The sequence below is a fragment of the Gopherus evgoodei genome, unplaced genomic scaffold (genome assembly GCF_007399415.2).
Source record: "Gopherus evgoodei ecotype Sinaloan lineage unplaced genomic scaffold, rGopEvg1_v1.p scaffold_66_arrow_ctg1, whole genome shotgun sequence".
Lineage (NCBI taxonomy): Eukaryota > Metazoa > Chordata > Testudines > Testudinidae > Gopherus > Gopherus evgoodei.
In genome coordinates, this window is record NW_022060087.1 from 114,430 (window position 1) to 125,981 (window position 11,552).

The 11,552-nt window shown below is 42.5% G+C and overlaps 1 protein-coding gene across 4 annotated transcripts; it reads left to right on the forward strand.

Annotated features, from left to right (window-relative positions):
- The first annotated feature begins 16 nt into the window (after positions 1-16).
- Positions 17-8,119, forward strand: NXNL1 (nucleoredoxin like 1). Of its 4 annotated transcripts, XM_030547656.1 has the most exons (4): positions 49-66; positions 861-1,148; positions 3,236-4,301; positions 6,990-8,119. In XM_030547656.1, the coding sequence occupies exons 3-4, from the start codon at positions 3,976-3,978 to the stop codon at positions 7,312-7,314; spliced, it is 651 nt and encodes a 216-aa protein (XP_030403516.1). In that variant the 5' UTR covers positions 49-66; positions 861-1,148; positions 3,236-3,975; the 3' UTR covers positions 7,315-8,119. The 4 variants fall into 4 exon arrangements, with proteins under 4 accessions (XP_030403517.1, XP_030403515.1, XP_030403518.1 ...); XM_030547657.1 differs by having other exon boundaries at positions 17-1,148; positions 3,455-4,301; XM_030547655.1 differs by lacking the exon at positions 861-1,148 and having other exon boundaries at positions 38-66.
- Positions 8,120-11,552: the final 3,433 nt, after the last annotated feature.

Here is an 11,552-nt window from a genome sequence, read left to right on the forward strand (position 1 = left end):
AGAGAGGGGCCGGAAGGAGGAGCACAGAGAACCTGGGGGCGGGGCTGGAGGGAGGACCGAGCTGAGGTAACATTTTTGGTTTTCTTGGGTCAGGCCTCTCTGCTGGACACAGGGCTTGCACCAGGCACAGACAGCAGTGACCCTTCCCCTCGGCCCAGCTCTACAGGCTGATGTATGAGCCTGGCAGGGCCCCAAGCTAGTGCGAAGCAGAGGTGCATCATGCAGTTCTAGTGGGTGCCCTGCAATGGTGACACACATGGCAAACAATGGGACCGTTTCCAAAAGTAACTGAAATAATCTAGAACAGAGTTACAGCTAGGGAAACAAAAAAGCTTAAAACATTTTGTGGGCTGTGTATTTGTGGTGAGTTTAGGTGTTCCCCTTATCAGATTCCCCCAGAGCTACCCTGATTCCCTCTCATTCTCAAACACAAAATATATGACTATGCAGAGCTCATAGGACCAGATTCTGTTATCAAAATGGCATAAATCGAGAGTAATTCCATTTAAATTAGTGACTTTACTTCTTAGTTACACAGATATAATTGCATTCAGAATCTGGTCTGTGGGAGATTTCCTTTTTGTTTGTTTAAAAATGGGGTTTAATGTTCATACAATGTTGCAGAGGCAGTGAGTATCACATATTAAAGTAACAGGACTCTGGGAGTAATTGTAGATTATTTATCAGTTGCATCTGAGTGTATTTTTGCACCCATAGTTACTGTGTGAGGTATGTTTAAATGTTAGGGTAAACAATTTGCTTGCAGTTTCTTGGGCCCAGATGGAGTTGGTATTTTATTTATGGTGATTGTATGAACATTGATATAATATAGCTTACTCTGGTGAATTGTTTTATTACAGAACTCAAAAGAAATTCATATAGATATACACACATATATTATAACCCAAATATATTAACAGCGTTATATGCAACAGACTGGAAATTGAAACAGGCTGAGGGACAAATCCACCATGGTTGTAGGATGAAGCCACTGAGGCACTAGTGTCTAAAACACAGAAAACAAGTTACCACGAGAAGCAGTGTGATATCATTAAGATGTAACTCACTGTCATTACATCCTATGCGACATCATAAAAGCTATGATATTGGAGAGCTGTCCCTGATCCTGGCGCTGTTGTCAGTATGTGGTATGTTATGCTTTTAATATCTAGTAAATATGAATTATATTGATTAATTGACTGACTATTAATTGCAGTTAACCCAAAAAAACTAATCACAATAAAAAATTAATTGCAATTAATCACAGTTTTAATTGCACTTAAAAAATAGAATACCAATTGAAATTTAATTAAATATTTTGGATGTTTTTCTATATTTTCAAATATATTGATTTCAATTCCAACACAGAATACAGTGTACAGTGCTCACTTTATATTTTTATTACAAATATTTGCACTGAAAATAATTTTTTTTTCAATTCACTCAAACAAGTACTGTAGTTCAATCTCTTTATCATGAAAGTGCAACTTACAAATGTAGATTTTTTTTGTTGTTACATAAATGCACTCACAAACAATGTGAAACTTTAGCGCGTAGAAGTCCACTCAGTCCTGCTTCTTGTTCAGCCAATCGCTAAGACAAGTTTGTTTACATTTACGGGAGATACTGCTGCCAGCTTCTTATTTACAATGTCACCCAAAAGTGAAAACAGGTGTTTGCATGGCCCTTTTGTAGCCAGCTTTGCAAGGTATTTACATGCCAGATATGCTAAACATTTGTATGCCCTTCATGCTTTGGCCGTCATTCTGAAGGGCATGCTTCCATGCTGATGACGCTTGTTAAAAAAATAATGTGTTAATTAAATTTGTGACTGAACAACTTGGGGGAGAATTGTATGTCTCTTGTTCTGTGTTTTACCTGCATTTGCCATATATTTCATATTATAGCAGTCTTTGATGATGTCCCAGCATGTTGTTTCTTTTAAGTCACTTTGCAGATTTGACAAAATGTAAAGACGGTACCAATGTGAGATTTCTAGAGATAGCTACAGCACTCGACCTAAGATTTAAGAATCTGGAGTGCCTTCCAAAATCTGAGAGGGACCAGATGTGGAGCATGCTTTCAGAAGTCTTAAAAGAGCAACACTCCAATGCAGAAACTACAGAACTCGAACCACCAAAAAAGAAAATCAGCCTTCTGCTGCTGGCATCTGATTCAGATGATGAAAATGAACATGCATTGTTCTGCACATATTTGGATTGTTATTGAGCAGAATCCATCATCAGCATGGACGCATGTCCTCTGGAATGGTGGTTGAAGCATGAAGGGACATATTAATTTTTAGCACATCTGGTATGTAAATATTTTGCAATGCCAGCTGCAACAGTGCCATGTGAACGCCTGTTCTCACTTTCAGGTGACACTGTAAACAAGAAGCGGGCAGAATTGTCTTCTGCACATGTAAACACACTTGTTTGTCTGAGCAATTAGCTGAACAAGAAGTAGGACTGAGTGGACTTGTAGGCTCTAAAGTTTGACGTTGTTTTATTTTGAATGCAGTTATTTTTTGTGCATAATTCTACATTTGTGAGTTCAACTTTTCATGATAGAGACTGAACTACAGTACTTGTATTAAGTGAATTGAAAAAATACTATTTCTTATTTTTACAGTGCAAATATAATAAAGTGAGCACTGTACACTTTGTATTCTGTATTGAAATTGAAGTATATTTAAAAATGTGGAAAACATCAAAAAATTTAAATGATATTCTATTATTGTTTAACAGCACGATTAATTGCAATTATTTTTTTAATCGCTTGACAGCCCTAACTATATGTATTAAACAGTATTTGAAAATCAGTTATTTTTATTGTCAAGTCCTAAGTCTAGGGTTCTTTGTTTTCCTGCCAGAGCACCTGATATCATAAACACCTAAAACAAACATTTCTCTGCATTGGCACCTCTACTTTAGGTGTTTGTGATCTCAGTAGCAAGAGAAACAACTCTGAGCTCAAGATTTTGCAAGTGAATATTAGAAAATCTGTGTTTTATATTTTATTTTACGAGGTATTAAACTCCATATATCTTTGACATAAGCTTATCATATAGCACTGAACACAGCTGGAGCTTACCTATTGTATACAACATTGTATAAACTTATCAGGCTAGTATGTTATTGATTTGAGATCTTACAATGGTTTTTCATGTCAACACTTATTCCTCTTCAAAGATCATGAGCATAATGGACCGAAACTTTTTTTTCTCTTTTTAAAGAGCAATTTTTCTGTCCTCTTGAGGAGAGTTCATATGAAAATACAATTGATGGAAATCAGATTCACATCATCATCCTTATAAGATGCATCTCACGCCATGAAAATATGTTTTGTGTTAAAGCAATGCACAGGGTTGTCATTGAATATCTCTATTTAAGAATATCCTCAGTGGCATACCAGAGATTGTAAAGATCCTCCTCTTCTCTCCTGCTTCATTTAGCAACAACCATCCCCCTATCCTGCTTTCCTAGCAGGGAATTGTTACAGCTTGTACCAATGACAGATCCTGGTGCATTTCTGTGATCGTTTAACACCTGCTCTGAATGGCCCCACAGGAGCCAGGTCAACAGTTTAAGAAGATTAAAGGAGTCTTTGCAGAGTTTGATGTGTCGGATACTATTAATAGGGAGATGAAGCACAACAGGAAGACTATTGGATGTACAGTAAACCCGAGCAGAGCCTGAGCAGCAGCAGGACTGGTGCATTTTCTGACAGCATTGGGAAGGGAACAGTATGTAGAAGGAATGATCTTACTGACAAACTCCTGGAGGCAAACAAACTTCATGAGGAGACACAAGAGGGTGGCGGTTCCCTGAAGAGGCTGTGCAATCTTTCCTCACACTGAACTTCCAGACACAGGGATGGAATCCTGCCTTCATTGCAAAAGAGCCTCAAATTGATCAGTTGTAATTACTTATTAACTAACCTTTTATCAGCCTGATCTCCTAGGCTTAGCTAGCCATGGTTTCCCTTTTTACTGGGAAGACCTTGATTACAAACAACAAGGACTGTGATGAAGTGGACACTGAGCGTGAACTTAGCCAGAGACTGGATAACAAAGTGATGCTGCTGTATTTTGGATCTGGTGAATGCACTCGATGCCAGCAGTTTTCACCTGTCCTCAAAGATTTCTTTGTGAGACTCACTGATGAATTTTATGTGGAAAGGGCTTCCCAGCTGGTCCTAGTGTACGTGTCTCAGGATGAGACAGAGGAGAGGCAAGAAAAGTTCCTGAAGACCATGCCAGAAAGGTGGCTGTTCTTACCCTTCCAGGATGAGTTCAAAAGGTAAGATCTTAATAAACCAACAAGACAGATAATTTAATCTAATCAGACATAGATAACAGTTCACAGGTGATAACAGCACTTTGCACTTATCTAGCACTCTTTATCTGCAGAAGGAGTTGGGTCCCCATTATTATAAATGGAGAAACTGAAGCTCAGCAAGGGGAAGTGAGTTGTCCAAGGCCACACAGTGAATCAGAGGGACATAGCCAGAATTAGAAATCAAGAGCTCTGACTCCCAGTCCTAAGATCACTCTACTAGACCCAGCTGTCATAGGTTGAGGTTTCAGACTCATGGTAGCACATGTATTTTAAAAGTGTTTGGTGGGTTATTATTGGCAGCCTTTGTGAAAGGAGTGAGTTTTAAGGATAGTTTGAACAAAGGAAGAAGACCATCTGATGCAGAAGAGTGAGGAGAGATTCCAGTTGTATGGGAGGGAAAATAATACAAAGTGGGTGTAATGAGGAGGGAGGCTTTGGAGAAATATAGACAGCAGGAATAAATAAAGCTGGATCAGCATCAGTGCAGTTTGTCTACAACAAACTCTTCTCTTTGAGAGGCAGTGTTGTCCAGAGGACTTGGCAGCAGAGTACCTTGACTCTATTCTTGATCTCTGCCCCAGACTCGCTATGTCACTCCTCCTGCCGGTTTGTTGCTTTGCAAAATGGAGATAATGCTTTATCATTTTGCAATGCTCATTGTTACCTGAGTGAACTGAGCTAGGTATGTACAGGGAGCTAGATAAGTACAAAGTGTTATTTATCATTGTTTTTAAGCAGTTTTTTGATATATTCCTAAGGAGTCAAAGCCATAAAGGCTCTTCTAGTGCTGTTGATTTCCAGACCCTCAAAGCTTTGTTACAATTGGTGTTTTCTGGCAATCTGGATACTGAGTGTTTTGTGTTCTTTTATAGTGTCTGTTTATTTCTTGCTCTTAAAGGATCCAACAGAGAGATTGTCCCACCAGGCTGCTTGTGAGACACTAGAAAACACATAAAGCGAAAGGGAAACATGCACCAAAATACTGTACCCACATTAGTGGTAGAATAAACAGCAATGTAAATAGTCGTGACTTCAAATGCTCCCTGCCCACCTGACAATAAACCTGAGCATGTTACCGCTTCAACGCTTCTTACAAATTGTAACTAGTTAGTTCTTACATCCCTCTGTGAGGTGGGTCAATGATATTAGCTCCATTTCCTGGCATAGAGAGCGGAAGTGACCTGCCCAAATCTGTACACAGAATCATTATGAGAAGTAGGACAAGAAACAGGGGCAGCTCTATGTAGTTTGCTGCCCCAAGCACGGCAGTCAGGCAGTTTTTGGCAGAGTGCCTGCGGGAGGTCCCATGGTCCCGTGCCTTCAGCGTACCCACTGTCAAATTGCCGCCGAAACCGTGGGACCAGCAGACCTCCCGCAGGTATGCTGCCAAAGGCAGCCTGACTGCCACCCTCATGGTAACCGGCAGGCCATCCCCCGTGGCTTGCCACCCCAGGCCCATGCTTGGAGCGCTGGTGCTGTCATAACCTATTCCCAGATTTGGACCTTAGCGTCCAAAATATGGGTGTTAGCATGAAAACCTCCAAGCTTAGCTACCAGCTTGGACCTGGTAAAGCTGCCACCACCAAAAAAATTAGAGTGTTTCGGGGCACTCTGGTCCCCCCAACAACCTTCCCTGGGGACCCCAAGACCCAAATTCCTTGAGTCTTATAACGAAGGGGAATAAACCATTTCTCCCCCTTCTCCCTTCCAGGTGTTCCCTCCCTGGGTTCCTGGAAAGATACACAGAAGCAAGCTCCATGAATCTAAACAGAGGGACGCCACCCTCCCTATTTCCAGTCCTGGAAACACAAGTACTTCCCTCTTCACCCAGAGGGTATGCAAAGTCAGGCTAGTAAATCTAACACACAGAGATTTTCCCCCCGACTCCTTCCTTCCACCAATTCCCTGGAGTTCCCAACTAAAGAAAAACGCCAACAGGTCTTAAAAAGAAAGCTTTATGTAAAAAGAAAGAAAAATACATAAAAATGGTCTCTCTGTATTAAGGTGACAAATACAGGGTCAATTGCTTAAAAGAAATATTGAATAAACAGCCTTATTCAAAAAGAATACAATTCAAAGCACTCCAGCAACTACACACATGTAAATACAAAAAAACAAACCTATCTTTGTACTTACAACTTGGAAACAGAAGAATAGAAAAGCAGGAGACAGAAATCCTCTCATAGCCGAGAGAGAGTACTGGCAGAACACTAGAACAAAGAACTCAGACACAAACTTCCCTCCACCCAGATTTGAAAAAGTCTTGTTTCCTGATTGGTCCTCTGGTCAGGTGTTTCAGGTTACTCCTTTCCAGGTGTAAGAGACATTAACCCTTTGCTATCTGTTTATGACAGGTGCCCTGACAAGAAAGAAGGATTTCTAGCTTACTTCCAGTTCATAGGCCACTCCCATGCTGCCCTTAGGGGTCAGGAGTGTTTTCCTTCCCAGAGAAGATACTGCACACATCATGCAATTAATCACCTAAAAAGGGGGTTTGGAAATTCATCCCACAATGCAGCAGCAGGAGGGGTGGCAGCAGCAAGGGTAACCCCATCACTCTTCCCAGCAGAGGGGGTGTGTCTTCAGTGCCTTGCCCATTGACCGCTGGGCTTTGTGATTTAAAAGGTTTCTTCCCTTGTTGATTTCTAGGGAGCTGGAGTTGAGGTTTGCTGTGTCCGACACACCTGTAGTGGTGGTGCTGAAGCCAAGCGGGGAGGTGATTGCTGGGAACGCTGTGGAGGAGATCAGGTGCTTGGGCACTGCTTGTTTCAGGAACTGGCAAGAGGCCGCTGAGCTGGTTGACAGGAGCTTTCTCTTGGCAGAGTACTTTGATGACTTGGCCAAGAGGAGCATCACCGACCCAATCCGCCGCCTCAAGTACAAGCTGGAGAAGAAGACAAGGAAGAAGGAGAGAAAGGAAGTGCTCTGTCCTGATATGGAATTGGGAAGTTCCAGCGGTACATACATTTGGTAGGCTTGTGGTTGTCCTGAAACAGGACTCAACTGTTTCCAGACACAAGAGGGTAGCTTTACTGCAGCACAAGTTAGAACAGACATTTGTATCTTCACACAGTCTCAGGATCTCAGTGGCAACTGGAGGATTCTAAACAGGGAACAACATGTGGCTGGGGAGATGAGACAGCCATGCCACGATTAAAGATGCAGCCTGAGGAGAGGCATTTCCTTTTCCTCACTGACATCTATTCATATAATAGGTCTGTTTATATTATAATGGGGACATTATTGGACAGAAATGTCCCAGAGAACATTTCTTCCTGTTCTCACACTGTCTTTTACCCCTTTATTGCCTAGAGAGTTTCTGTTAACACAGGGGTGGGCAAACTACCTGCCTCTCAGGGTTTTGTATCCGGCCGCGAGATTGCCCACTGTGGTGCCACAGGCCCACGCCACTCTGCAGAAGTGGCTGGCACCACTTCCCTGTGGTCCCCGGGGGGGGGGGGGCAGAGGACTCCGTGCGTTGCCCTTGCCTCCAGGCATTGCTCCCCACAGTTCCCATTGGCTGGGAACGGGAAACCGCAGCCAGTGGGAGTTTCGGGAGAGTTACCTGCAGGCGTGGCAAGGGCAGCGCATGCGGAATCCTCCACCCTCCTCTCCTCCAGGGGCCGCAGCACTTTCTGGATCAACATGGGGCTGGGAACAGGGCAGACAGACAGGGAGCCTGCCCTCGCCCCAGTGCGCGCTGCTGCCCACCCACCCTGGAGCTGCTTTAGGTAAGTGGCACTGGGCCAGAGCCCAAACTCCTCCTGCACTCTGCCCCCCAACTCCCTGCCCTAAGCTCCCTGCCTGCACCCAGCAGCCCTCCTGCACCCCAACTCCCTGCCCTGAGCCCCCTCTTGCATCCTGCACCCCAACTCCCTGCCCTGAGCCCCCTCGTACATCCCGCATCCCTCCTGCACCCCAACTCCCTTCAGTGAGCCCCTTCCTGCACACCACACCCCCTCCCACACCCCGCACTCCCTCACACACCCCAACCCCTGGCCCTGCATACAATTTCCCCATCCAGATGTGGCCCTCGGCCCAAAAAGTTAGCCCACCCCTATGTTAGCAGCACATTAATGACAGTCTGACTGTATCAGTTCTCACATTTTGATTTCTTGAGCTCAAGAATCTAAACCTGCCTTAGTGAAAGTCTCACATTGAGATCTCAGCCATTCATTTACTTAGAAATTAACCAGAAAATGAACTACTACAGAACAACCAGTGGCTTTCAGAAATACTGCTCTGCACAATAAAGCAATTGGTAATTCACCAAAAAAAGTGAGGAAGACATTTTCATTTTTAAAAACCATAGTGTATATATGGGTTGCTATTCATGTTTTATGTACAGACCACTAAAAGGACTATGAACCAAATCCTGTGGAATAGGTGAACCGGCCAACACACTTGACTTGTTTTGGACCCAGGTGATACTGGTGTGAGTGACAGTTTCTGATTCACCTTACATATCACTAGTAACTGTTACACAGTTTAAAGATCTGAATGGATTTTTTCCCACCATCACTGTTTGATTTTTATGTTCAGTGATGCTGATGCACCCCAGTGGGGCTATGTTAAATAATAAATAAACTTCAGTTTTAGTCTCTAATCTGTGTTGCCATGTGCTGGTAGTAAGTAGCAATTGCTGAACACTTGTCAGTCACAAATGAGGGCATGATTGACAATTTACAGTCATTTTAGCATCTTTTAGATTACTCTTTTGTGCTAACTACAACCTCATTCACAACTGAAGCAGTCAAATAAGGGATTAGAAACTGCTTTTCCTTGTTTGCCTCAGAAGCAACTAGGACTGAATCCTATCTTCTTTAGCCCATGATTTAACAAGGGACAGTCTCAAGGAAGCCAATATAAGGGGTCTTTGACTGCCCCCTTCCAAATTACTGCCTGGGGCCTCACTCATTAACTATCCAGGTTGCATTAAAATAGTTTTGTATCAAGGCAATTGCTTTAGACAGCTAGGCTGATAAATAACCCAGTCCCTATTATTTAATACATTGGATAACTCAAGACTTCAGCAGCTGAGTCAGCAGAGAGAATGGGCACAACTCCAATCCTGCTGTCCTGTTGCAACCATAACTCCAACTGCTCGGCACCTCTGGAAATCCAGCCACTTAGATAGCTGTGTAAATAAAAACTTAGGTGCCTAAATTTAGGCACAAGGGTTTGAAAATTTTGGCCTAAGTGATCTAACCACAATAAACTCATGGAAGAGCAAGGAATAAAACCCAGTAATCTTGCATTTCAGCCTGATTTTATATTCTTAAATTGCCCAGCGGGCCAGTTTAAATAGCTTGAATGAATAAATGGAAGAACTGAAAGAAGGTGTGTTTCTAGTGAAGCCAGAGAGAGGCATAAGGCAGGACCAGCCTGTTCAACTAGTTTTCTCTTTTAATCCTCCCTCTATTTACATAGCAAGACTGGCAGGTAGAAGAGGAAAAGAGGAGGAAAAATGTAAACTGAATGGCTGCAAGGGACCCAGTGCCACCCTCATCTCTAACACTATGGCAGTCCTGCCTGGTCTGTAAAAGGAGTGTATCTGTAGACTTGCTATATTTCTAATACTCTAGGATACAAAGAGAAAAATAATGAAAGAGAATATCATGTGGGTTTTGATAGTCTGTGTAAATGACCTGTTGCATCTTATTATTTTTCAACTGGTCATCAGTAGGGCCAGAGCATTTCACCATTTCAAAGGTTAAAGGTTACTTGAGAGAACAATATGTTCAGCAGCCAGTTCACTCTCTTTGGGACATTTACTGTGTTCTGTACAGAACTTTGATGCTTAATAAATAGATAAAAATAAAAACAGAAGACAATAATTTGGGATAAAGTAGCTTTTGGATGAGAGATACTGGACTTCCCAATCCACTCCAAGTCTCAAATAAAGCAATGTACCAAGTTAACTTAGGGCACTGTACAACAATACAACAGATGATTATACCAATATAATTTTAAAAGCCTCTAAATTAAAAATCAACAAAAATATTACCGTATGGGAGGAGGAAAAGGATAATGGTTTTATACACACACCTACCTATATAAGGACTGCCAGTATTAGTGTTATGGCTACTAATTAGCATTGATAGTGCTTCCCATACACCAAACGTTGTGATGCTATTGAAAGGACACTCTCCAGTTGAATTCACGTCAGCTTAAAAACATAGTAATAACCATTTTCAAATGCTGTACCCACTCATGACTCCGTCTGCTAATTTTTGTGCTTTCACAATCCTATTTTCCTATTGGTAAAAAATCTTTCTTACCTTACTTTTTGAAAGACCCACGAGTACAACAGGGGAAATGGAACAACTATACAAAAGAAAAGTGAACCTGCCAAAAGGCAAAGTGCTGGCATGCTGAAAAATAGAGACAAGTCATTTGTTTGGTCTAACCTTTTTCTGTTACAGGCTCTGAGGAGTTACTTGTGACAATAGCAGGGGCACAGTTTTCAGAGAGAAGTGTGATGTAAGTGAACAGTGCCACTTTAGCTAATGAGTTTTTCTGGCACAGCCTGGAGCACTGCCAACACCATGTTTCAGAAATAAGGCACTGTTTCTCAGCACCCCACCCCTCCTCCTGATATTGTTATTATGAAGAAGAAGAAGAACTCACCTACGTTCACTAGGAGTATTTCCTGCTGCTTTTTGCAGCCTTCGGCTACTCCTGATCTTGTCGTACAGAGATGAAAAATAAGGGATGTCCCTTGTAATAAGGGACTGTTGGAAACCCGAGGCACAGGGACAACTTTAAATTAACCTGCCACTTTCTAGACAGCAGCCAAGGTATAGAATTGTCTGTGGATGCTCCACCTACTGAGCAAACATGCTATTGCACCCAGTACCCACTTCAAAACAGCAGAGAATCCTGGCTGCAAATCCTGCTAAAACGGGATTACGGTAGTTGAGCCACATGGGCATGAGCATGTGTCGTGTTGTGCTAGGTCATCTCAGGATAATTAGAGTTCAGCTCACACAAGTTACTGGGAAAGACACTTTCATGCTAAGTTTGGCTAATGGGGGCTTTCCAGGGAAAGAGTGTGACTGCAAGTGATGCCAAGATCCAACTACTCAACACCTCAGTCAAGCTATCCAGGATCCAGAAAGACAACAAGGGTACAAAAACTCTGTGAAGGAAGTCACCAGCTGTATACAGATGTCAGATCCAGAGCTGCCTAGTTCTGTGTTTCCACAGTGG

Bases quoted from the DNA above. Each gene is read 5' to 3' on its own strand.
- NXNL1 (XM_030547657.1), top strand. From the start codon at position 3,976: ATGGTTTCCCTTTTTACTGGGAAGACCTTGATTACAAACAACAAGGAC. The intron at 4,302-6,989 runs GTAAGATCTTAA...GTTGATTTCTAG, and splicing joins TTCCAGGATGAGTTCAAAAG to GGAGCTGGAGTTGAGGTTTG.